The 27,792-nt window shown below is 41.4% G+C and overlaps 1 protein-coding gene across 1 annotated transcript; it reads right to left on the bottom strand.

The window, feature by feature from the left end:
• Positions 1-52: 52 nt before the first annotated feature.
• Positions 53-27,792, bottom strand: creb5b (cAMP responsive element binding protein 5b). The gene is made up of 10 exons (XM_085919262.1): positions 27,739-27,792; positions 27,447-27,540; positions 26,252-26,373; positions 25,074-25,225; positions 15,923-16,049; positions 14,711-14,821; positions 4,302-4,664; positions 2,832-3,059; positions 2,622-2,730; positions 53-2,279 (listed from the first exon to the last, which is right to left on the bottom strand). The coding sequence occupies exons 1-10, from the start codon at positions 27,790-27,792 to the stop codon at positions 2,125-2,127; spliced, it is 1,515 nt and encodes a 504-aa protein (XP_085775388.1). The 3' UTR covers positions 53-2,124.

The following is a 27,792-nucleotide window of genomic DNA, read 5'->3' as shown; positions in this document are numbered from 1 at the left end:
GACTTAATTCACTTCGCCAGTGATGAAATCAAATTGAAGCGAGTCGTTTCGCTGCCTGTTGCTGAGCCAAGTGCTTTATTTTCAGAATGTAACTGCAGCGATAATGTTGAACATCTGTACAAAACAAGCTGACGTGGGGGACAGAAAATGTACAAAGTTATGCAAGCAAGGGTCAGTTTATGACATATAAACAACCTATGTAAGCGCTGAAATGAGCCTCGACGTATGACAAAAGGCAACAAGTGCTGTTTGCAAACATTATTTACACACATGTGGCATACATGTATTCCCTTCAAAAAGAAAGGTAGTTGCATTACATGTACATGATTATAGAAATTCATAGTCTTATGTACAATATTTATAGTTTTACACTTACAATTATACAAGTATTAACGCATAAGAATTATTCTTGTACGCAAACAGTCGCACATTATTTTTTTGCATATAAAGCAACACTTTTTTTTTCCTGAACTTCATCAGAGTGCAGGGGTGGGCAACCTACATCCCGTGGGCCACATATGGCCCGTGAGAACATTTCATACAACCCGCCATGCAAGTCCAAATAAAAATCTGCCATGGTATTCCAAAAAAAGACTAACAAATGCTGATAATATATCCAAATGAACTTGTAAGATTTTCTTTTAGTATTGCCCTGAGGACTAAAACTCGAAAGGTTCCACACCCATAGTGACATCTTGTAACCCGGACCACGGCCCAGTTTGAGAACCACTGGTGTAATCATCAAGACGTGGGAATTCAAAGGTGAAATCAAGCCCTTTTCTCAGGAGAAACTTCCCTCCTGCATTTAAATGCTACTGCACAAAGTTAAGACGTGAGGCCTGCGGAATTTTGCTTTACGAGTACATTTTCTTCAACTGAGACCCAGAGACGTTTCTCAAAAAGAGAGGGGTGGGGGGGTCAGTGAGCATGACCCCGTTTAATATGGCTATTCTTACCCTCAAAGTGCATAGACAGCTCTGTTTCACCTTTTACTGTACAACACAGTGCTTTAGGGTGCTCGCCTCGACATTCCTGGTCACAAAGTAGAAGAAACGTTCCCGTTTCCTCGATATGTCGCCGTTGTGTTAAAAAGAGGAAAAAAAAAAAAAAAAGGCCTGAGAAAGATTAATGAAGAAGAAATCTAAGACAAAAGCCAATAAGAGACAAAACTATCGATATCCTGAAATAGATATGAGTGAAGAAGATTGCGAAAATAAAATAACCAAGGCACATTGGGAAATCACTGGCATAAATTGCTCCTCTTTAGGAAAAAGAAAAATCACTTATGGATTACAGAGATGCTCTCTGACGAGGAGATGCGTTTTACTATCCATATGCGGATTTGATCCGACCTTCCATGCAAGTCTAAAAACGAATAAAACCTCAGAGGACTTGTTATCAAAATTCAAAAATAAAAAGTGCATTTGTTTGATCGTCGCATCATAAACTTATCATGGGCCTCGGTGGACGTTCTATCAGAAAAGGGTTCCCCGCCCTTAAGTTAAAGCTTCGGGTGGTCCTGGAGGAGATTGTTGTGATTTTAAAGCTGCCTCGCCGCTCTTACAATGCGGACATCATTTTACATCATCCACATTGCTTGTCCCTCGAGCGCTATGCTACGACGATAACGACAAAGTTCATATGATTCTTTAAGACTGGGAATGATGAGGTTAACGGTCGTAAGGGGAAAGAAAGGATGTGAAGCTACAGCCCGTAATGGTTTTATGTGTTTTGGGGAGAATTTAGTAGCTTTTTTTTGTACGAAAAAAATAAGAGAAAGCTTCCAGTCAATTCCCTCTTGTTCCCTACGTGGATGCTTTGGTCCATTTTGTACCGGAAGAAAAAAAAAAATCCATAGCATTGCTGCTGAAGTATTAAACAAAAGTAAATGTTAAAAAAAAAAAAAAGGCAACATACCATCAAACGTACACATTATAAGGTTTATAAAAATACATAGCATAGAAGAGCCTTGGAGGCTTTTTGAGGTTTTTCTTGATGGGGGGGGGGGGGGGGGGGGGCAATGTGTGCAGCTGGAGAGCCTCAGAAAGCAGAGGTGGGTTGGGCTGAGGGGAGGTATGAGGGGGTGGGGGGTGACCACCGGGGCCGGACAGTCTTTCTGCACCCCTAGTGGATGGGGTTAATGTCTGTCCGGCTGTTGGCTTGTCCGTGCATAACGCCGCCCCCTATGGTCGTGGTGGAGGTGGTGATGGTGTTGTGCTGAATGACCTGCTGCTGCGTGCAAGCTGGAGATGGACTTCCGGCCGGACTGCTCTCTGGACCTGAGGACACATCACCGGGGATTCAGCCAGGACGGATATGAGCCTGACTTTCCTCGCTGGGAAGCACACAAGGGAGGCTTCGCTATCCTAATTATGTCTCGTATCCCTATCAAAGGGGAGGGGCTCTGACGTCACGCTGGGAAATAAAATGGAGCTCATCACGTAGTTGTCAAAAATGGCATTTCTTCATTTGTTCTTGACAAAATGAAATCTCTCCACGGTGGCGCTATAAACACTGAAAGACTGTGTGTGTGTGTTTGTGTGTGTGTGTGTGTGTGTGTGTGTGTGTGTGTGTGTGTGTGTGTGTGTGTGTGTGTGTGTGTGTGTGTTTGGGTGACTCACTGAGGTAACCTTGGGACTCTTTTTGCATTGTGGTGATGGGACAGTCCTTGTGTGTGAGGAGGAGCTGCTTGAGCTGGGTCACCTCGTTCTTCAGCATGGTCACTTCATTCTGTCATTAAAATGAATCATGAAAAAAGTCGATTGCTAAACTGTGCAAGGTTTGTAATATTGAGATAATCCATTTTTCTTTTTTTTTTTTTTTTTTTCTACCTGAAGCTGCATGTTGGTCTGCGTGAGTTCTTCGGCTTTCTTCTCTAACGACATCACCCACACTTTCCTCTTTTGTCTACATCGTGTCGCCGCCGCTCGATTTCGTTCCAGGAACTTCCGCCGACGTTCATCCGGATCTTCGTCCACTACGCGCCTGCGCCGTCCGCCGCTGGGGGGCGGGGAATGAAGCGTCTGCGTTGGCTGCATATGCTGGGTAGCGGGAGACATCTGACACATGGAAAAGGGGCAGGTAGGGGAGGGGGGAGTTAATCATAACCCAGCTCTCTAATGAGACAGTTTACGTCTGCCAACTTGCAACCACAGACGCAATCTTTGTGACACAGCTGGAAAACATCCAGACACCTGACTGCCCCAGCCACCCTGCTGCTCTCCAAAAACACAAACAAGCGTCCATACATTACCCCCAAAGCTATTTCAAGTGTGCCAAGTGGCCACAAAACAACATCTGCTTCAACAAGTGAGTGACTGGGCTAATTCTTCGAACTGCTAGTTAAAGAGGTGTCAGGCACTTTTCCACCACCCACTTCTACTCATACTAACGCCGGCAGACACAAGTGTCGGTGGACGGACGGATCTTGACATAAACTTGGCAAGGTCAACCGTTTGCGGTTTGGACCATTAGCATTTTTATGAGAAGTACGGAAAAACACAAACGGCTTTAATGCATGCCGAGCGTACATCAAAAGTGTTCTTTGAACGCATTAATGGAGCATTTGGAGAATACAGACTCGGATCATTTGATGCAGGAACGGTCCATCGTGGCAAAAGGGCATCAGACATTGCAAGGACAAAGTGACTGGAATCAAATTATTATGAATGTTGTGAGCCACACTTGCACACTACAAGCTAATGTACTTGCTGAGGGTGTCAAATTCATTTCAACAATTCAACAATATTTTAATTTATTTTGAAATTGGGATTATATTTTTTGACAATATCTCACTGTTATTAAAAGGGAATACAATTTAGATTTTTGGTGTTTTAACAAGAAATATTGAGTTGACACATTAGTTTGCTTTTGCAGGCCACATAAAATGATGTGGTGGGCCGGATCTGGCCCCCGGGCCTTGAGTTTGTCACGAGTGGTGTTAGCAATAATTCCCTCTTTGCATTTGTGTCAACTGAGGTGGAGCAACATTTCCACAAAACAAACTTACAATCATTCAAATTCATTTCCTGACCTCTTGAGCTGTACTAAAGGGAAGAAGCTCTACGACACTAAGGCGGTAACAATTGCATGATGCAATTAAAACTAAACAGTTGGGTGAAAAAAACAATTTGCCTTTAGGGCTAAAATAACCCCCCGCTGTAAACACTAATTAAAATAAACTCCAATTAAATAATCGACAGGAAAAAAACAACTAAGCGCTATAAATGGTCGATACTACTCCGGTGCAGTAGGTGGCAGTGTGCATTGGAAAGTAGCTGCCAAGATCGAGAATGTCTTACCTGTGAAGCGGAGTGCATATGAGGGTGTGGCGAAGTCTGGTGCGGGTGCCCGGGATGAAGGTGGGCATTGTGGGAGTTGTGATGGGGGTTGTGCCCCTGCGGGTGATGGTGGCCACCCTGACCGTGGCCCTGTCCGTGGCCCTGGTTGTGACCCTGGTTGTGGTGGTGATGGCCGTGGTGCTGCTGGTACGCATGGGGAGGTGCTTGGAGGTGCTGGTGAGGGTGCGAATGAGAGTGCGAGTGCATGTGATGGTGGTTGCCTTGCTCCTGCCGTGACGACATCATCTCCATCATGTGACCCATGGAGTTCATGTTTCCGTTGGCGATGGCGCCGGGATGGTGTGAAAGTGCAGCTTTCAGCCTCTGAGTGCAAAGAAAGCACAAAGCGTTCGATCAACAATTAATCCATAAATTGTCTTTACAAAACTGATTCTGAATTCATTAATTGATGCAAATCGGAGTGCAGTATTTGATTAAAACCAAAAGGGGCACTGTTGGGTCACTTTTTGCACAATAGTAATTGTGTTGCTACTTTCTAAATTGAAGACAATTTTCTTAATTTGTTTTTTTTAATTTGCGGTTTAGGGCCGAGTGGAAATCAAGTTGCCCCAGGCAATTGTCTGTTTGCCTAATGCTAACTACTGTGCGCCCGTGCTTACTTTTGGAAAGTAAATAGAATTAGCAGACAGGCTAGTCAAGTTATGCAAACAAAACTTACTGTCTAACATGCTTATTTGATATTTCTCAACATGAACTATCGCACTTTATTATTATTACTATCGCAGCGGAATACCCTCCTAGAGGACACTGCCAGGACAATCGAAGGCACCTCCGACAGCTCTTCGCTTTGGCCTGGACATCCACTTTTTGATTTCCATATGATGTATTTTATGTGCCCTCTTTGCATCCATTGCAGCCTGGTGATCCTGAAAGGGGGATCCTTCCATCTGTGGTCCCTTCTCAAGGTTTCTCATTTTTCCCCTGGTAGGGGTTTTTGAGTTTTTCCTTGCCCTTTTGGGAGCCCAAGATCAGGGGATGCTTTGAGAATAATTGTCAATTGATTGTCTATGTGAAGCCCTTTGAGACTGCTTGTGATTTAGGGCTATACAAATAAACTTGACTTGACTTGACTTGACTTGACTATTATTTTTATTTAACCTCAATTTAATTTATAATATTAAAAAAAAAAAATAGACATCCAAATAATTGATGGATAATTCTCCCAATCGTTTAGTAGTTCTAGTCTTCCGAACATTTCCCAAAAGTAAATCATTAAAGGCTTATAGAAACTGATATGTTTTATCATAGTGATTATTAACAGTTATAATAGCTACATGGACCGGCTAGATAAGATGATGAAGAGCTTCATCAATCTATATGTCTAGGGGAACAAATCAAAGCACTTAGTCTGTCCTCTGTCTCCCCTTCAGTCCTGTCATTCTCCCTCTTTACATTCCCCGATTGCCCATTCCACATCTTGCCTCTTCATATTCCTAATAACCTCCTTCTGTGTGTGTCCGTTTATGAGATGAGCTCTCTGGTAAGCTGCAAGTCTCCCACTGTTGACCCAGCAGGAGGTTTGTTGCCTTAAGCGTGTGGTCTACTTAGCCCTGACAGACGTGGCGGTTCTTCTCGCTACAAATTTGAGGTGCTCTTAAGTTGTTTGTGTTTACCCGCTTGACCCGTTTTTCTCAAGAGACTGTTTTTCTGGGCATGGCATGAAGACCAGATAATTTATAAACACGCAAGCGGCCAGTCTGCCACAAGGGTTCAAATGTTTAGTCTAACGTGATGCATATTTGCATTTGGATTCTGTTTGATTTTTTTTTTTTTTTTTTGAATAATGAAAGACTTGGATGCGAGGCGACTGCCATGAATGGTGCACTTTTCATTTGTGAATTCCCTTCCCCCTTCCTCCCAGCTGCTGTCAGTAAGTCCATGGAGCGTCCAGGGCTCCATATCTTTTAACAACCTCTACATTCATGATTCCCACAGGGAACGTCATCCAGCTGGTCTGGATCACAATACATAGACGCGACCGGAGCGCACCATCAGCTCGCCCTCTTCTCTCTCACACCATCCATGAGCTGAAAAGCTTTTTACCAGACAAGAAAAAAAAACAAAAACATTCTTTTCTGACCTTGATTTAAAACTATTCTCAGAATCCCCAAATCATGCATGGTAGTATCTATTTGAGAGAAAGCAGGATTGTGAAATGATGACCTTGTCAAGCCTGTTTTGGCTGAGTATAGTTTCAGTTTGTCATACGAGAGATGCCTGACATAGTGGCAAAGACCTCGTGGTGTTTTTTTTTGGGTTTTTTTCATGATTACGATTCCGATCCCATCTATTTAAAAATTCAGCTCCTGGTAGCTTGTTCACCTCAGGCTTGGTAGTTGAACTCTCTGTGTTGAGACCATTGAGGTTCAAATACCATAAAGGCCAAGCTAACACACAGCATGCAGCCTTAGGCTTGCTGCTGTTAAAAAAAAAAAAAAAGTCCGTTTTACAATACAATTAAATCTATAAATTATTTCTTGCAGGAAAATGCAGGAAAGCCAATTTTCATATGAGCTAAACTTCACATATTTTGCTGAATTAACCGACTTCAAAATTGGAATTCACTCAAACTTTTTTTTTTAAATACATTCTAAGAAGACACAAACAACGACAAAGCGATTGATCATGCGAGCTAAAACAGAAAATGGATCATATCAAGCTTACGGACATCCATCACGTTCAGCTGTGTCGACGGGGACATGGTCCGCCTATCACGGGATGAATTCTGAGGATGACAGTCCTCACAAAACACATTCCCTTCAACCTTCAACTTGTCACTCAGCGCCAGGGAGGTGAGTCCCGCCCCTCTTGTGTAAGAGGAAACCAATCAGACACAAGTGCAAGTCTCCGAGTCACGTTGGGTTATCACTAGAAATAACATACAAAATGCCTATCAGGCCAATGGGACAGCATGATAGCAGGATGTAGCTGGTATGAGAAGGTGGAAGGGAGATTAGATGTCTCCTTCTAACACATACGCCATCAACCCAAAAACAGCAGGAGCACTTTTATCGGTGTCTTTGATTGAAGTCCAGCTGGCAGTTTTGTAGATGAGTTTGCAAGCAGACAATTAAAAAAAAAAAAACATTTGAAAGACTTATTTGGATATTATTATTAAAAAGTTACTATTTTGTCAATAATTAATTGGATAATAATTTGATATCATTATTTTGCCACTCGACTGAAAATGACAACCAATCACAGCTAAGCTTGCCTGTGTCACATGACCGAACACAGAAAATATTTATTTGATCACTTTACAGTGCATTTTCCCGATATTATTATTTTTTTAACTTTACAAAAAAGAGAAAGATAATTTATTTGACCGTTTTACAGTATTTTTTATGATCTATTATTATTCATTCTATTATTTTATATATTATTATTTGTATTATTATTTTTTTACTTTACAAAAGAGAGAAAAATCAAGCAATTTTTTAGCAATTTTTTTCATTACTGATGGCAGTAGCAATTATCAGGCAGCCTGCTAAAACTCAGCCAAAAGTGGAAACAAACATAGACCCACTTGAAAAATTGTATCCACAACCACAGTGAGCAAACAAAGTGATGATAAGCATTGTAAAACACCATCATCAGCTTTCAAGATGCCTACGAACACATGGTTGCATTTTGCCAGACTGTGCTGAGTGCCCCAACTGAGCCGCCACATGCATTTTACTTTAATAACACATACAGTACTGTCCATTTCTACAGGGTAGCTATAGAAAACAGTCATTAAATAAGCACAGGTGTTAGCCTTGTAGGGTTCTGTAGAACTCAACTAAAAAGCTATATTTAAGTGTACATGAAACAATTCTCAATAAATGTTGGCCAATAATGTAGTAAATAAAATATGTTACATTTTATTTAATGATATCATTGCTGTACATTTGAATAAGATAACATTTTATGGATTATATTTGTTATTCCAAAAATATATTTTTTTACTTTTTTGGGGGTGGCTGGAATGGATTATTGGAATTTCCATTTATTTCACGAAGAAAAAAATGATTGCACTCTTATCTCAAAGCATCACTGTACTACAAAATGCAAATGAAGGTTACAACAGCAGGAAACGATTCATACATTCTCCCGTATCAGGTTGAACCGGAGTACTTGTCAAAAAAGTGAACAAACAAAAGTGAAACAGAGAGTACAAAAACAACGCACTGCAATGACTTTAATGCCAAATGAGGTCAAATCGGTTTTCTAAAAGGTTGCTTTAGTCTAATAGAAATTCACTTTTGGGCAGTGCCCCCATCGACCCCCCCCTGTAGCTCCACCAGTGCCTTTGTTATTGCTTATTTAAAAAGTCAATTTTTAGACAATGACAAAAACTTTCACTCCATCTTTAAAAAGAACCAAGGACGCTTTTAAAAACTCCGTTTCATTGTCGATGAAATACTCCATGTGAATCGTCAGCCATCTTTTTTTGTCCGGGGGGTATGTCTAGTGTCTACTCTCAGACCTTTGCCCCTTGATCTCTCCACTTTCTCTTTTTAGACCTTTCTCTTTTATGTGGTTTGAGGGCGACTAGGGGATGGGCCATTAATGATATTTATTAATGGCCACTTCCTCTTTGACACAGGGTTGCTTTGACTGATGTCCTGTGAGTGCTCAGGGCACCTTCCAAGAACACACCCGGGCTACCACTCGACAAATGACTTCATATCTATTAAGCCGTGATGGAGGAAGTGCAGAGCAGGTACTGAGGGAAGAGATCATGCTGGGAGGGCTAAATCAAGCACAGTGAGGTCAAGGTGAGCACTTTTATTCCCCTCAATGGTGGAATTGGGTATTATTTGGCTACCACTGGGCCCCGTGGCTCCGCACAACAGCGCTAAAACATTTAGCTAGGCATCAACATGACTCCAAAACACAGCTAAACACAGTAAAATGGCACAAAAGTGTTCAAAATCAAAGTTGAAACTACATTATGTCAGTGAATCAGTGACTTTAGTCAAATGAGCATTCAAAGAAGTTTTATTATTTCTGTTTACTTTTTGTGTGTTATTTTTGTCACCACATGAAAAGGGGATGAGTAGTCTTTATTATAATACTTTTTACTATTTTTTTTACTTTTTATATTACTATTTACTTTTGTATATTTTTATTATTTAATGTAACTTTCATAATTTTTTTATTTAATTAAACTGTAATATTTTTTATATTTTACATGTTTCATATTTTTTTGATTATATCAAATGTTATATATTTCTTATTTTTTGACTTTTTATATGACTTTTTACTATTGTATTTACTTTTTTATACACTACTTTACATTATATTATTTAAGAAATGTTTTGCTAGTTTTTATTAAGAGTATCATTTGTTGCATCAATCCCCATGGTCCGCACTTTGTGACAATATTTCGTGTGAGATTTGTTCCCCGAATTCTCAACCCATCTGCGCTTTTAAAGCCGAGGGGTTTGTCTGTGTAGTTTTGCCAAGCGCTAAGAGGATCTAATTCCGCTCACTAGCCAGTACGTGCCTGCCTGCAGAACCCACTCTGCGTCCCCTTAAACTCCACACCCCCCATTAGTTGACTTTTATTAGATTTCCCTCTCGCCCAGAGAGGCAGTAACCCTCCACCCTCCTCTCTCTCTCATACACCCTTCTTCTCCCCCTTTCCTCCCCCCCCCCTCTTTTCTCCCTGTGCTTGCCAAGAGCTGGGGACTGTTAAACTGATTTCCTCAGGGAACAACGAGGCAGACAGTCTGATGGGAGAGCTCGGCTGTAATGTCGCCCCCTTCTCTCAGGTCTCGGGCCAAGTGTATAAGAGCTGGGCCTGGACGGAGTTCACCTCTGGCTGGGGCATGGACACAAACTGTTCTACCGGGGGACGGCTAGACGGACAACCCACGAGGAGCGTGATCCAAAGCATGCGCTCATACGCTTAGCTGCTTCTCCACCCTGTCAATTTAATGGATGGGGTTTTGACTAGAGTCTGTTCCCGCTCATGTAAAGCAGAGCTCTCGACAAGCATTTTACGCTCACCGCTACAACATAAGGCCTAATCATAAATCGAGTTGACAAAAGACCAAACTGTTTCCTATGTTTATAATAATAATACACACCGACATACAAAATGTCTTCATGGATCATCGGATTGCTTTTCATTTCGATGGAGCTCGTAGTAAGTTAGAGACAGAGGCAAGCCATTGTCCTTTGAAAGGAAAGGAACACAAAAGGGAGGCTTTTTATTGAATTTCATGGAGAGCAATTGGAGAAAAGAAAAATAAAGTGGGACCAAATGAGATCTCCTGGTGTCCAAGGAGATCAGATATTGAGCAAACTCGTCAATATTGACTTGAACGTAATCTGAGCGAAATCTCTGACCCGACAATCTTAATCCAATCACCTCTGGAGTGTGTGAGGTCTTGTTCTGTAGTCCAGGGAATAACTCATTCAACGCTTGCTGTCTAGGCTCTTTTTGGGTGGGGCCGTGTGTCACTGGGTGTTTGGGTTCATTGACAGTGGACCAGTCCATGGGCCTGATGGCAGCTGGTTTACCCAGACGGATCCCGTCCTATTCACAGGCCCGTGAGCAAATGGCCTTTGCATCAGTACAGCAAAAATAACATGGAGTCATCCAAAGATGAACAGATGCAACAATCCACACACCAACACAAACACGAGGCTTTAAATATTAGGATATATTAACTATCAAATAACAATTCAGGAGCAATATATTGCTTTTTTTTGCAAAAAAAATTTTTTTTAGCAGCTATACATGCGGGCCGCAAAAGTGGATGGTGGGCCGCAAATGGCCCCCCGGCCATTGGTTGAACACCATGACTCAAGTTGATTGAATTGAGGCAGTTCTTGTTCAATGATTTTGTCTTTTCCTTTTTTTTTTTTTTATTGTTCTCCAGAAAAAAATACTTTTCTTTTATTAATCAATCAAAATTTACCTGGTGACCCCAAGTAAAATATTCAAACTTAGCCAGTAATATTTTATATTAAAACGCAACTCCCCAAAACATTTCCATTCTTTGCGACAGAGAAAATAAATGTTTCAAAATCTTGGATCAGATTGTGAATGACTTCAACGGTTTCAGCTGCGATTGTGCACATTGTCACCGAGCTCCATTCAACAGTGGCCCGCCATCATAAAAACAACACACCAAGAGACAGTATGTCTCTCGGTCAGAAAAAAAACAACACAGTGGGAGCAGTGTGAGAACCCCCCCTGCTCCATTTCCCTGGTCTGAGTCCAACACTGATAAACTCACAGATCCCTCACCTCAACTGTGAAAGAAACAATTGTGGTATATTCATCATTTGTAACGATATGTTGACGTGTGTCCTCTATCAATCCTCCATATTGGATAACCACACAAAACTGCACATCAGTGATTATATGCAAATAGTTTGTTGTAGTCCGGTTAGTCCACAAATGTTTTTGGACTTCCAGGGACAATGACTGCCAGTGGAATGAGAGTGAGTCATTCTTTTTTTGTGCACGTGGTACACACACACTGACACAAATATATACAGTACACGTTCACTGGCCGCAGATTCAGCTGCGCTCATAGTTCACCGTCCCGCTCCGATGACATCACGCTCCGACAATGTTGCCATTCATACAGATGTTGCTTACAAAACCTGGAGTTCCACTTGTATTGTGTGCGTGTGTGTTAGCTTAGCCCGAGGTGTTCCACAGTAGGGGCTAACAAATGCACTATCATTGTTTAACTCCAAGTAAATGACTTCATCCTAAAACAATTATAAGTGTGTGAAATGTATTAAGGGTGACACATAAACACATGCTGTATTTGGCTGAGAATATTTACAAAATGTCCTCACACTTATTATTAGCGTTAAAAAAAAACTCTTTATGCCTGTCAATCCGAGAATTTAACACTACGGGCTGTGTCAACGAAATAAAAAAAAAAAAAGCGGCTTTCGTCTGGTTGAAAACTTTTGATCATGGGATCTCGTGTGTGCTATGAAATATCTCTTTAAGAGACGAAGAGTTTTTTTTTTTTTTTTTTCCGCCTCGGCGGAGTAAAAAGGAGCACATTTAGAACATGCCAGGAATTATGTCATCTAGCCGTCGTGCAGCCAAGAGCGTTGCAGTGGAGCAACATATAGTATTGTTTACCTCGTTAAAATCTCAGCGCCTAACTTGATGCTTAGTGACACGTTTATTGTCCTTAGTAACAATGTAAACAATATTTAATTGGAAGCTAATAAATAACACATTTATCAAACATTAAAAACACTTGGCTGTCTGAAATTGGCAGGCGAGGGGAACGGAGGAAATCACGAAGCTTATTTGAAAGGAACACACACACACAAAAAAAAACAAAAAACAATGTGTTTTGGAAACAAACGCGCTAACATGAGCCGGTATTCATTTTGTCCGATAAGAGAACCGGAGCAGGAAAAAGTCCATCTTTACCTGCCTGTGTGTTTGTTATTGTGCGGAGATGATGAAACAGACTTGGCTGGCTTCTCGTGTGCATGTGTGAGTGAGCGCTCACGAGGCCCCGTGGAGAACCAGCTCTGTACGCTGATGTCATGCATTGGCCGGCACGCTGTGGAACTTGGCCTCATCCCTATTTCCTTCACACAACGAGGGTCAACTATCCCACAACCTCCAGCCCACAACACGCAGCGTTCTGTTCCCTAGGCCACAACAGAACAGAACACAACCACACCCGGCGTGTCGAGCACCCGGCGCAAAAAAACGAATAAAACAAATCTCAGAAAGGGGAAGAAACAAAAATGGCCGCCACAGAGAACAAACATAGAGCGTGATACGAGTCCCCAAGGGGCCACAGCAGTTCTTTTGGCTCATTAACTATTTACACCAGAGACAGGCCTCCCTGCTGCTCTGGCTCACCACAAAATCAATTAGCCGTCATTAGCCCCCCCCCCAAGCTCTGGAGCAGCAGTGCTTTTTTTTTTTTTTTTTCTAAATCTGCACCGGGGGCCTCCAGAATATCAAACAAGTCCTTTCAAGTGGGGGAATTATAGCAATTTCCCCGTATTTGCCGTCTCGGAATATCAATGTCTGTCACTTTTTCAACTCGCCGTCGATCTATTTCCCGCATGTCTATCAAAGTCCCACTCCATCCCAGTTCCTTTTTGCTTTAATAGTGTAAACTTTGGTGGGAGAGAGTGCACCCGGGGTCCGCGCCTCATGGGTGTGGGGTTACAGTGTGGAGATTTCCCATTGGCGGAACGTCAACACGGTCGGGGTAATGCGATTAGAGCCGGATCGAGAAACGTCGCAGGGGACACATGGGCCTGATCACGGCCCAGTTATCCGATAGCGAAGCCGTATTTATCGACCCGACCCGGGCGCGGATATTATGGAATTTAAACTCCTTCTTTGCTTATGAAACACATACTAAAGATCGTGGCCTTCGATAGCACAATTGCACCCGCTTCTTCCGTCCCGCAATCAGGAAAATCCATCAGTTGCGTTCCGAGGGAAAAGAGAATCTGAAGCGATGCGCTTTTTTTTTTTTTTTTTGGGTTGCCTCGCGCGTCTGGATGGCAAACGAAAGCGGTGGCCTGTAGCCACTTAGTGACTGCATATGTTTATGGAAGACCCAATGGAGTATTTACAATTCAATTACAAAGATAGGAGGAGTACAAAAAAAAGCAGTAAGATGTGTCTGGATGACAGCCAGAGGAGAGATAAGCCTAATACAGCAATATTGTGTTACCCCCGCTATGTTACCATAGAAACCGTTGAGGAGATTCAAAAGACCACAAAGACGATCAATCTTGAGAGAGCAGGAGGAAGAGGGAGAATTAAATGCCCTGGGAATGCTCCTGCGCTCCTCTATCAGAGCAATAACTCTTCCAATGACCTCCACTACTCTTTCCTTTCTCCGTCCACTCCAGAAAAGTCGGCGGCCATTTTGAAAGCACGCTATTTATCTCTCATTGTTTCTAAGGAGTTTCTATTTTTCCACATTTTCACATTTCAAGCTTTTTTTTTTTTTTCTGACTCTAGCATAAACCGTATATAGTCGGTATGCAAATGAAGTCCAGTCCGTGTAACCTCCTAACACTCGACTCCCGTTCTGAAGTATGACATCATGTGACTTTTCTCTTGCCTGTGTGAAACTAGCGCTTAACAAGTTGCAGGATCTCCAGAACAAGTTCCGTACATTTCGATATACATCGAACGGGACAGCTGTGCCACGACTACATAAAGAAGCCTTTCTTTTTCAGTCTGGAGCTCTGCGCTGCGTTGGCAGCTTTGATTACACACCAAAATGATGAAATCCACACAGGCCGTGCTTGGCAGAGCTGAGTGGAAAAGAAAAGCTGGCACGCTTTTAAGCGTATGCGCTCATAAATGTGCGCATATATACAGTACTCACCAGTTTGGCCTCTGAGTGCATGGAGGGAATGTGCGCCGAGGAACACGGGCTGCTGTGGGCGGGACCTTGCATAGCCATCATGTTGGCCCCCATGGACATTTGTCTCTCCATCTGACAACACAACGGCAACAGTGAGTCAAGAAATCCTGAATAACGCCACCCAAAAAAAAAAAAGAAACAAGAAGGGTGAGATGAGAGACAACCAGAAGGTGATTTCACATGACAGGCTGCCCCCTCCGTAAAACTTTGTGATGATAACAGCCACTGACCCAAAAACAGGAAGCTGCAATGGTGAGACTTAACACAGGAAGCTGGTAAAACAAGAGTGTGCGTACAGATAGTTGCGAGGGTCTGTCGGGGTCGAGATTGCATTGGAATTGTGGTAAGCGGCACCTGTCGGTGAAATCAGCTGAGCCACGAGCGTACGAGCAAAGAAGGCGCCTTTTGTGCGAATGCATGCATGCAGAAATGTGCGAGCTCCTGCAACTTCACAGCTGCTAACTCTGGGTGTGTGTGCGGGGGGGGGTGTTAGTGGTGAGGACCCCCACACCCCCACGCCCCCTTCAACTACAGAGAATGGTGAACTTGACACAGCCTTAATTGCACTAAGTGTGTTTTGTGTAAAAATATAACCCTAACCTGCAGCCCTTTCCTGAACCGCCAATCTCCACCCCCCCCTCCCCTCAAAATGGTTTAACTTTTAATTTAATAAACATTGGGAGATTGAACATAAACACGAGCTGTCTTGTGTTACAATGTGGACAAAAGTATTGGGACACTTGGCCATACAGGAAGTGGCAACAAAAGAAAATAATGTAACTCTTCTTTTGGCATTATTTCAATCGAATCTATATTACAATGTGGACAAAAGTATCGAGACACTTGGCCATACAGGAAGAGGGGACTAAAGAAAATAATGTAACTTCTCCTTTGGCATCATTTCAATCAAATCTATGTTACAATGTGGAAATGGGACAAAAGTATTGGGACACTACAGGAAGCGGCAACAAAAAACAAAAAAAGTAACTCTTCTTTTGGGATTATTTCAATCGAATCAATAACCCCAAGTCGTAGATTGACTTTCTCGATAACCTTGGCTTAGTCAATTTAATGGTGACAGAGCGAATACAAAGCAATGATTCTGCACAGTACAGTGTGTAAACGTAGCATATGTGAGGGAAACAGTGTGAGTGTGCTCCATTGTGTACTCACGGGCATCAACACAGCCGAGGAGCCAGGCATGGTGGGGTCTGGCAGCGTGCCAGCCATGGAGGCTGGCAGAGGCTGTCGCTGTCTGTTTCGTAGGTGCAACAGCGAGGATAGAGAGCCGGGGACAGGCCTGAGAGGGAACACAACAAATTGGAATTGTCAGGGGAGGGGGAAAACCACAGATCAATAAATCAAAGTTTCAAGGTGAAAATTGAATAAGAACTGGATTGAGGAAACTTGCTTAAAAGAGTTTTTTTTTGTTCATAAATGTTATGAAAACAATATGCCCGAAACCGCTAACCACATTTTTATGATTTCATGGCAATCTGTTTCATTTTCCACACAGTGAGTTGCAGCAGGGCTGGCCATGTATTTATTTATTTATTTTTTTGGTGAGTGCTGAGAGCGTTTGGGTATGTTCATGAAGGTTACACAGGACAGCAACACATTAATGGGGAAAAAATATATATATATGGTGAAAATATATCGTGACGAAAACAACCACCGTGTAGTTTCAAAAAACAATTTAAGATTAAATGCTTAGGATGTGTGGTCATCATTTTACTCAGATAGCTTTTTTAACTACTGCATGCTCTAAAGTGAGGCTGCCAAAGAGCTATTGATTGCTACATTCCCGAGGAAACAAGACTTGATGCAGAATGCACAAATGGCTTTTTCATAACTTAAAGCCAAGCACATTTCATGACACGCAATTCCAAACTCAGAAAAATTATTTATAACCGAGAGCAAAGGAATTATCCAAAACATTTGTCACATTATTATGGAACGCTTCTGCATAAAGCCTTTAAAACGTGTGGTTATAACCCACAGACTATCATACTTCCTTCGATGAGTAATTACCCTTAGATGAATCATTTTCAAAGCAAACTTTTCCCCAGTGTTTTAAATGCGATAGAGAAGTCAGGCCGCAAACGTTGAGGTATCAGGGGATGGATTACGAGTGTGCTTAAAACATACCATACTTGTTGTTCGATGACAGATGATAAAGTCAAAGCGTTTATCACAGCGGATTATTTCCATTCATAAGCGGAAAGAAGGCTTATGGGAATATTCTTACTGAGATTTTGAATAGAGGAGGGAAAGGTAAAAAAGAGAATTCACAATGATTATTAATAATAATAATTTAATATATAATTTAATATATTTATTATAATCTAAGAAAAATGATCATTTAAATTAATAATAATAATTTTACAAGATAATTGAGAAAAATGATCACTTAGAAAAAAGAGAATCCACAATAATTATTGATAATCATTTAATATATAATTTAAGATATTTTATATAATTTAATCATAATAATAATTAAGCATTTCAAGAAAAATGTCACAAGATATATTTTTTTTAATATAACCTGTCTTTAAGAAATCAATAAGTCTCAGTGTGAATTATACCTCTCATAGATCAATCAAGCTCAACTCAATATCCACAAGCATTTAGGAATAAGTGCAAACAAGCAGCATTTAGGTTAACTGTGTTCGGCAGGTTAATCAATTGACCACATCATAGCCCGGATTATTATATCGGCAAGGTCGTGTGCAAGAGTGATGGTCACGCATGGGGGATGGGGGGGGGGGGGGGGGAGTAGAGCAAATGGCCCCACACCTGAATAAATACCTGTATTTTTCCAAAGCTAAATATGTGCATTTAGCCTGCAGACATTTTGGATTGCTCCGTACACACTGCACTATTACCATCCCCGAGCCGACTGTGTGTCATTTTGGTCTAACATAACAATTTATCACAATCACACTCATTTAACAGCACGTATGACACCTGAGCAGCCGCTGCGTATCCAAACATTTCCACATGGGGAAAGTCATGAAAATACAATGAGCCATGTTGCTTGAGCAGTTTCCCAAGAGCGTGGAAAAGCAAGGCGGAGGCAGAAATAAACTCTTGAGTTTGTGATTGTTGTCTTTTGAACTATTTTACCCCTTTACACCGTTTTGAACCGTCATGTATTCAAAGAAAACGAAAAAAAAAAAACATCTCAAATGTGTTAAAGGGCAATGGACAATGTTTCTTTATGTGAAAGGATGTTTTTTGTTTTTGGATGACTAACATCTGAAGTCATTTCAATTCCGATATGAAACGGAAATAATGTAAAGCCGCACTAGAATTCTCAACTCAACTGAATTTATAAAGCACTTCAAAACAACCACAAAGTGCTTTACATTGAGCAATAAATTAAAAGCAACTATAAATTAATAACATAAAAAGAGTAAAAAGCACAAAGCGTCATCCTGACTCAAAAGCCCAAGACTAAAAACGTGTTTGAAAGATGGGTGGCTTGCCTAACGTTTTTTTTTTTCCCAAAGAGCTGTTATGGATTTATGTGCTACGTTTTACGAGAACCAGTTAGGAGGCGAGCAGGAGCGTTTTGAACCAACTGGAGACACTTGATGGAGGATTTGCTGATTCCATAATAAAATGCATGACAGTGGGTGTTTTTCATTCAATGTCTCTAGGGACTGCTAGTTGTTTAATTAGTTGCTATTTCAACTTAAATGAAATAAAATGGACTCAATTGAGACAATTAAATTATAATCTACGTTCACGTTTTGCAACCCAAACTGTAAAGTCTAACTTAAATCGTTAAAAAAACAGAAATGATTGCATCATAACCGCCCCCTGACATTTGAGCAGGGGTGTGTAGACTTTTGAAATGTCACTCTTCTGAGACTGATATGCAATTATTTTTTTTAGGGAGCATTTTACACATTACGCTGCATTTATTCAGTTTTGCCTTAAACGTGGTTTGTATTCTGACAGCAGCCTGCTGCTGCGCAAGTGTGTTTGTGTGTGTAGGTGAGTGAATAATGACAGGCTGTGGCTCCTCTGAGAGGATTGATAATAGCCTGCCTGGGCTGTGGGCCCCTTGGGAGAGCAGGTAGACACTCCACAGTCCTGACCCTGCACTCTCACATTACTGAGTGCTGGGCTCTTGTCTTTTTTTTCCTCCGCAGAACCACAAAGCCTCCTCCCACCATTTTCTTCCAATCGTAATCCAATCGTCTTTATAAATATAGACGATCCATATTTACAGCTCGACTGGAACTGGTTGCTTGCGGTCCACCTCAGCCGAAGATCTTCTAGATTAGTTAGTGGACACTGGTCTTTATAAAATGCACAATCCCCCCAACTCCAAGTGGAGTACTGGAGACTTCAACAGAAGAGTTTTGGATGCACTCCAAAAAGGAGAGAGAGAGAAAGACAGAGCGAGGCGCAGGTCCACTGACTCATATCCTTCCCTCTCTGAGTACACTCCAGCTATGATGTAATGCTTTTGGCTTTTCGCCCTCCCCCCACCCTGTGCCTGCCTACCCCGAGATTTGGTCCCTCCCTCCTCGAGCCCCCCCCCCCCCCCCCCCGTCCCTTCTCCCGACATCCAGCACGGATGCGCTCGCCCCGCGCCGGGGTGAAGTCACCGAGCTCCGAGTAGACACATGGGCTAAAAACTTTCGAACGTAACCAAAACATCCCAGGGCCAAGTTCCAGACGTTCGGGAGACGGTGGTGCAGTTGCCATGGGAACCGAAGTAAACAGAGGGAGAAACAAGGGCCTCAAACAGCTTGCAGCTGCCTGGCTCTCCGAGTAAACACTACACAGGACCTGCCCCTGATTTACTGCCTTTAATCACTGGTGGGAGGAGAGTGCCATGGGGTTCGGGCTGAGGAAATAAAAGCAATCTGATCAAATAAATCAGCGCTAATGGGTTAAGACACAGGCTGACTTTTATTAGCTAGCTAGTGGAGGGATGGATGCTACGATGGCGCGACGCCGCAAGAAAAGATGGGACGGATCTGGGATGGTGGGGGTGTACGTATTTCACGGCAAAGACAAACTGAGTGATAGTCTGGGATGAATTAGCCGCCTGTTGCTCAATCATTTTACTAGATGTGATGTGGCACCATGAGGACACCAAGGATTTGTCTCTCATCTGAAATGAAATATGATAAAAGCTTGTCTATAAATTCCACAAACCACTAAAAGAAATAAACATATTGGCGACAATTACAGATATATATATTTTTTTGGGACGCAATCCGTCAATGGAACTCAACAGTCGGTGGTTATGTCAAGATCCAGCTTTGCTGGGTTCTGTGTGAAAAGACAAAGACAGTCTGATAAATATTAGAAGAATCTGTTCTTAATTTTGCAGCGTATCAGTGAGAACGAAGCTGGTGACAATTATTTCCCCAAGCGGTTCAGTTCAATCGGGTTTGGTCCCGAATGATATATTTGTTTGAACTTCCATTGCAAAGGGTGTAAAATTATATTTAAGTAGGTTTTGGGTGGGCGGAGCTAGATATGATGCTGTCTGCTGATTGGTCAACAGAATTGTCTGCCTTCTTTATGAACTAATGGGCTGTTAATTTTAATTGCTTGCATTCTTTTCATTTGTTTTATGGAACTTAAGAGAATATTTCACAATTTCTGACAATTCCAAAACGTTAACTGGATGCTATATTTTGGTGATCTCGTGTGATTGTAAATATGTCACAAGCAAGCAAGTTATAAAAGAATTGAAACATAAAACTATTAAAGCAGTAAAACAATAAAACAGGTTCAGTTTCACACTGATTTGAAAGACAAAAAATAAAAATGGGTTTTAAAATGAGTTTAATAAATAAATCTTTAAAAACGAATTCAAAAATCTCAACATGAATTCTAAAATGCATCGAGGCCAGATTTGTCTTTTTATTTAGAGGCTCTTATTGTTTTTAATTTTCACCTGATATATTTGATCAAGATCACGGTAGAACGCTATTTACCGAGCACTTATCACCACTTTCCTTTCTGCCCAAAACATCCTGTATCAAACCAAAACATGATAACCAGACCTCTTGATGTTCATATCTCCCTCCCTCCCTCCCACCTTCAACTCCCCAATCCTATTGTCTCACTTTTTTGACATCCCACTTTTCTTTTGATCGCCCGTTCCCGATCTTGAATTCCTCTAATCGCATTTGTCCTCTGCACAGTTCCGACATGATCTTTCTTTTCCTTTCCAAATCTCCGCTCCACTCGGCCATCTGATGCCTCTCCTGTCTGAATCCTTCATTTCCTCTCCTCCATCTACCTCCTGCCCCGTCTTCCTCTCCGCCATCCACCTCTGATCCCGCTCTTCCTTTCCTCTGTCTACCTCTGATCCCCTCTTTTCCACACTTGGCCGTGCAGTGATCCCCCCCCCCCCCCCCTGAGTGTGAGCTGCTTGTGCAGGAGGCTGCATGTGTGGTGGCCCCGGGGCAGGGATGACACAGCCCCGCTGGAATGAGAGGGAACAGAGCCTGGGCGTTCCTCTACAAACGCACTATTAAACGCACTGCACTACACAATGAGCTCATCTTAATTCGGCTCAGATGTACATCGGATGTTTCACCCCTTTTCTTTTTCTGCCTTTTTATTTTTTAATCAACTGCGCAACGTCGCTTGACTTTTAATTGTGAGGTGCACGCTTGATTTTTTTTTTGCGTAAGTTTGTCAAGTCGGGACATGAGGACTCCTCAGGCGTTTTCTCGAGGTCTTGCTCTCCTGCACTCAGGAAAAGACCTCTTCTCTTATCTCCTTAAACAAATCATAAACACTCATAAAATATGTTTTGTTTAAATTGTCAACTCCTTGAGGTCAAAGTTTATCTGGAGAACACAAAAAGCCTTGAGCGTTTGTCTGGCGAAGAGACTTTCAACTTTCAAATTACAACCACGGTGAAATATTAAGATTAAATAAAGTTGGGCTGTATTTAAGAAATTCGATGCCAGATTCTTTTTTGTGGGCGCGCTTGTTTTATAAGAGACATGGGAAATGAATATTTAATGCGCATTACATTCAAAACTCATATTAAAAGCGATACAGCTGCGACACACACTGACTTCAATTGTTCCGAGGAAAAGTGTCAATGTAAAAGTGACCATTTGAAAGAAAAATAATCATCCGTATCTTAGATGACATCCTAAACTCGCTGGCGTTTAAGATGATATCCGACAAAGCCACCGCGAATGTTATCCCTTACACATGCTTTGAATTATTTTGATTTCCTTTAAAGGACCGCAAATAGCTGGTGTGGAAATGACTGTGCATGAAATAAAACACGAAAACAAAGAGACTTCCTGTGATGCAATAATCGAGGTTGCACAAAGTATCCCCATTGTAAAATCATTATTAAATAAGTCATAGGCTCAATGGACAAAATATTGCCTTGATCGAATATGTGAACAATTGATCAATTAATCAATATTTACTTTTTAAATACGATTTTTTTTATATGAATGAGAAAATCACTGAATGTTCTAACTTCCTTTTACAATGTAGTGTTCTCCTTCTTCAATGAGAATAAACATCAATAACAGGTTCTTCTTCTACCTTAACCGAGACTGAACAGCGCCTCTGCTGGTTGCAGCCACACATTGCACTCTGTTTTGTCTTGTGATGTCATTTTCAGTCTACGGTAAGCGATTGAGAAAAGATGTGGCTTTTTCTGTTCTATTTGTCAATTAATCCACAAATGGAATATCAATCAGATCACCATGTTTAGACTAACGGAAGCGTATCGAACATATTATTGCAAGAAAATCTTTGACTCCACTTCCTCTATAATTGCTTCAAGACATGAATAATCAAAACGAATCCCACAAAATTGACCAAAATTCTGAAAGATCGATTTAGCAAATTATAATCATAAATTTACTTCAATTATTATCATTACTTTTTATGATTATAATTAAAAGGGTCATAGCCCCAAAACCACACAAACAACAAAAGTTATGCTCAACTCTTGACTGTTGTCTAAAACAACACATTTGGATGACATCAAGCGTTCGGGGAAACACATCTCTTTACAAATAGAACAAATAAATGGCCACTCAATTCACTCAGTTGCATTAAAGCTAATTGTGCTACGTAATGGAAACAACTGGACTAAGACCCTCTCGGGAGCCAAAGCGGAATAATGTCATTCGAAAGGTCTTGTGCCCACACCCATCTCCGAGCACATCCCCTGTTATGAGTTTAAAAAAAAAAAAAAATGGAGGTCTGCACCGAATGTTGTATCTCACGCTTGACTAGTAACGTCCGACGTATTTAACTCTGACATAACTCAGTCCCAAATGTTTACAACTGAAAAGCATTTAAATGGATTTTTCTTTGTATGATAATGACAGTCGTGGCTTTCTTATTTCTGGGTTTTTTTTAACACTGGTTTGTGTCAGGGTGACTCCCCGAAGACCGTTTTTAGGGACACGGGGAAAAGAGAAAGACGAGGAAATAGGAGGGAGAGCAAAAGAAGTCCTCAGGTTTCACAGCTGCAGGCCCAGCTCAAGTCGAAAGTAAATGGACTTGAGGAAAGCCAATCCTAATTGATTCCAAGCCTCAAAGCTCTTTAGTAAACATTGTGGAGCAATGAAAATGACTTGTTATCCTAATTCATTGGATGCTCGCGTTGTGTGTTCAACAAAGCTCAAGAACAATTCAAGGAAGTTAAATGATGATGACTAAGACAGATTTTTTTCTTTTTTTTTTTAGCAATATAACTTCTGCTGAGCCGCAAAGAATAAAAGTTTATAGGCCTTCAACGTTTGCTTGAAAACCTATCAATCCCAAATAAGGAAAACTCGTTATTGTATGTAAAGGTATTTTAAATACAGTTATGCAACTTTTTTTTTTTTTGATCATAGAACCTCAGAACTATAAAAACATCATAGATGGGGAAAATCGGATATATGCCAACAGTAATTATGGGTCCAACTAAGAATTTGAGCCAAGGTGAGTAAAAAAAAAGGCATTTGAAACAAAATATTCAGAAAAATCTCAATTGAATGTATACAAGCATCACCAGCGTGTGAGCAGTAAAGAGGTAAAAATTCTTCTGTGAGTTTTTAATGACAGGTAAACTCAGGTGAAGCAGATCCCGCAAAGTCTAGGTTACCGACTGTGATTGCCGCTGCACCTCCAAAGCGGATGAAATTCCATCCCCCCCCCTCGTCCTTGACAAAGAGCCCGACGGCATGTCAGTCAGGCTTATAGCGACGGGCCTCCCATCCAATATTCACAAGCTTCTCGAGCTGTAAATCTACTCAGGATAACCTCGACGGCAGCATGGGCCCAACACTGAGACATCTCAATGTCTGGCTTTCCACAAGGCCTGGTTTAAAGTAACACAGAATTGGCACAAGTCTGAAGGTGGTTGGGGTCGAGGGATAGGCGGTTTCGTCGGGCGGTCGGTGTAATCGTAAGATAAAGAGTAGAGCAACCTTCGCGAGAACGACTTCCGCAAAGCTCTTAAATTCATACGTATCAAACCTCGTGCGGTTGAAAGTCGTCACTGTCACCATATAAGTTGCTTTATGCTTTTATCAGGCAAGGGACCCTATTTGGGAATGGAAGTGAAGGTGAACCTTTTCTCAGTCGGGCAGCAAATTTTATTTAAATCGATAAAAAATGTGAGAAAAATGTGACTTGACGAGGGATGGATCATCCATGATGAATTGGAATTGTTGTAACATCAGAGAGCATAAAAATAATAATAATAATAAAAAATAAAATTAACAAAAAAAAAATTTGTAGTAGTGTCAGAAAGTTTCAAAATAAAATAAAAGACCTGAGTTCAGAAAGCCTCAAAGGCGAAAGAAAAAGTATCCACCATCACTTGTTAATTATTATTTTATTTTTTTTACAATTGTGTGACAATAGTGAGATAAACGCCAAATTGGAATGACACCATCACTGAGGAATGGAATGTGTTCCGCCTTTGAGGTTCCCCTATACTTCATTCCACATTCCAGATATCGTTTCACACCTATGGCAAGGTAGCCCAAAAGTCTCAGACAAGCACGCCGCGAGAGCTGTCAATGAAAAGCGCAATCTTAGAAACATGAAATGTGAAACCACTGTTAAAGCGGACACTACTGAAGACTTCAACATTGGTATTTTCTGCTTAGGGACAATACGGAATGAAGAGCAAAAAAACACCGTCCCTTGCTCCAAAAGTAACAAAACACTACCATGACCTCAGAAACCAACGTTTGACAATCGGCACCAAAACAAAGAAGACAGGTCGAGCCTGTTACGACACTTCGTGCGACCAGATAGTTGTATACGTTTTTTTTCTCTGGTTGATTACATTCCGACTCACCCGATCTGTCTGTTGGTGGATGGAGCCTGAGTGATGACGGAGCTGGATTGAGGAGAGGGCAGCGCCTGCTGGATCACTATGCTGGTGTCGTGGTTGCCCATTCTCGAGTGGGCCTGCTGGTGTTGGCCCCCTTGGCCGTGTAAGGAGATGTTCTGAAATTCCAAAGATTGGTTATGTAGATCTGTTTTTGAAATGAAACATTATCCGTGTCACATTCTTTCAGTGATATCATTTGTTGAATTGTGTATATTTTGCTTGCTGGGGCTCGCACCCCTGCTGACTTGGCACAAACTCCCGTCATAAAGCATCCAAATTGGGGAGGCTAGACGTGACTGACCCGGGCACAGACAAGATCTACTTGGACAACATCCTTAGGTAGAACTTGCACCACACATTTTTCCAGACAAGTAGATTAGATAAGAAAAGTGTCTTGTGATGATTTGACAAGTAGCATTGCATCATCGTCTTCATCTACAAAGCGTACTGTATGATGATGATATGTTTATTGGAACTGTCCAAAGGACGCTTCGAAACTTTGCAAGACTCTCTCACAAGTTGACGTTTTATTTGATGTTACAGGTGAAGAACTCAATCTCTCATCTCCTCACCTGGGTTGGATGACAAATCTCCACCTGCTAGCCAGGTCTGTCAATGTCAACGAGACATAACACAAAAGACACCTGGGGGGTTTCCAAGCACATTTTGGCCACCCCATAGCGCCGCCAGTGCCCGGGAGAGAAATGATTTTTTTGACGCTTGCTTTGCTTTTTGACATTGACTGTCAACTGTAGGACCTTGTATAGACAGGTGTGCTCCTTTTCTAAATCATCTCCAATCAAATTTGTCTCAGAAGGACTCCAATTCAGCTGTAGAAACATTTCGATGATGATCGGTGGAAACAGGAAGCACGTGAGCTCAATTTAGAGATTCAGGGCAAAGGCTGTGAATACTTATGGACTTTTTTTTTTTTTTTTTAAATACACTCCAAAGAAAAATCAGGGTGTGTGGTAAAAAAAAAAAAAAAAAAAGAAGTTAATCCATTTGTAACAAGAAAAGTGGAAAGTCTGCTTGCGGTGGAAAAGTGATATGATTGATGAGATAGGAAGTCCTCAGCACCTGACCTGACCCCTGGCTTCAGGTTCGCCTGTTTTAACCCCAGGCTTCCATTTCCACAGTACCTGTTTGGAGTCTTCTTCTTCCTGGGCCTTGCAGAACTCTTGCTCGATGGAGCAGTCGAGCTCGCTGAACAGTCCCACCTCCTCGCAGTTCTTCAGGAAGCGTGTTGGCGTTGGCGTCTGGTCTGTAGATCAAGTATGATCATGTGGTCATTTTTTTGGGACTTTGTTTGCTAAGAATGCTTTTTTGTTGAACATTTAATTCCATCAAATGGTTTCACTATTTACTTTGGTTGCGGGGTGACGTTGGTTTGCTCCATTCGAGTAACTGCTTGAAAAACAAAAAAACGCATTACTATAATGTGCTTGCTATTATTTTTAGGGAAATGTGACAATTTGATGAGGAAGTGGAGCCGCTTCTCCCGGACAGCATGGGCTGATAAAGTACAGATCTCAGCCACCATGCGGGGGTCTCATTTGTTGAGGGCGCTCAAAAGCTGTGCTAGTCAACTTGGCTTTGTGGGGGGTTCGCACAGATCAGGTTTCAGACAGTTGAGGGTGATTTTAGGATCAGGGTTGTTTCAAAGGCTAAAAGCATAGCTCACAGTCTGTTTATCTACTTTCAGGAGACCAAGGCTTGTTTCACTCTGACTTGCATGCTGACCTATGAACCCTAAATGAGTTATTTTGCTCACCACATTTTTTTTTTTCTTGGAGACTAATAGTGCTTGAAAGAAAAACGAGAGTGGAGTTGATGATAAGACCTGGTGAAATGATTTAACAAGCAATATATTCATTTATTTATTTTTTTTACACGACTCATGATGTTGGAGAGTCTCAAAGGAAGAGATACTTTCAATTAAAGCATTTCTTAGGGAAAATAATGAAAGCCTTGGAGGTGCAACCTGAAAGCTAAGGTTAGAAATAAAACATAGATATAAAAATAAATACATAAATAAATAAATAAATAAATAAATGAAATTGAATATATAAATATATATAAATATAAATAAATATAATAAAATATGATATAATAAAACAAACATTCAGAATTGCCTGGACATAACTTAAATTAGCATGTCATCTATTTCTTAGAAACCTTTCCAGAAGATCAAACCTCAACAAGAAATCAACCGAGCGCGTAGAAATTCAATAAACAAAATTGTCTCCGTCAGACGTTAGCATCTCTTCGACTAGCCACGTGCGTGTCACGAGACTGTAAACAAGGCGCGTGTTGAAGATTACAGTCGTAACTCACCTGATAACAAGTTGTCATTCTTTATGGAAGGAAACTTAAGGGTCATCTCATGTTTGTGTCGATGTATCATCAGATGGTCTTCAGTGGGGAAACGCTGTGCACAACATGAAACAATACAAAGATGAATTGAATGCATTTCAAAGATGTACAAGACATCCTGAGATCTTTTTACGGCCGTTCATGAGTCCCTCCTTGATATGCAAGACAGTAACCTCCTCCTCAGTCGACCTCTGCGTCCTCTTCGTATTACACACATGAACACACATTCGCAGTGTTGTCTTGAGACACTAACCTGAGAACAGCCAGGAGCGTTGCAAACATACGGCCTTTCCGGGTCTGAGTTCAT

This window comes from Syngnathus leptorhynchus, chromosome 8 (genome assembly GCF_054491065.1).
Source record: "Syngnathus leptorhynchus isolate UIUO chromosome 8, UIUO_Slep, whole genome shotgun sequence".
In the NCBI taxonomy this organism is placed as follows: domain Eukaryota; kingdom Metazoa; phylum Chordata; class Actinopteri; order Syngnathiformes; family Syngnathidae; genus Syngnathus; species Syngnathus leptorhynchus.
This window is presented reverse-complemented; position numbering and strand designations above follow the sequence as displayed.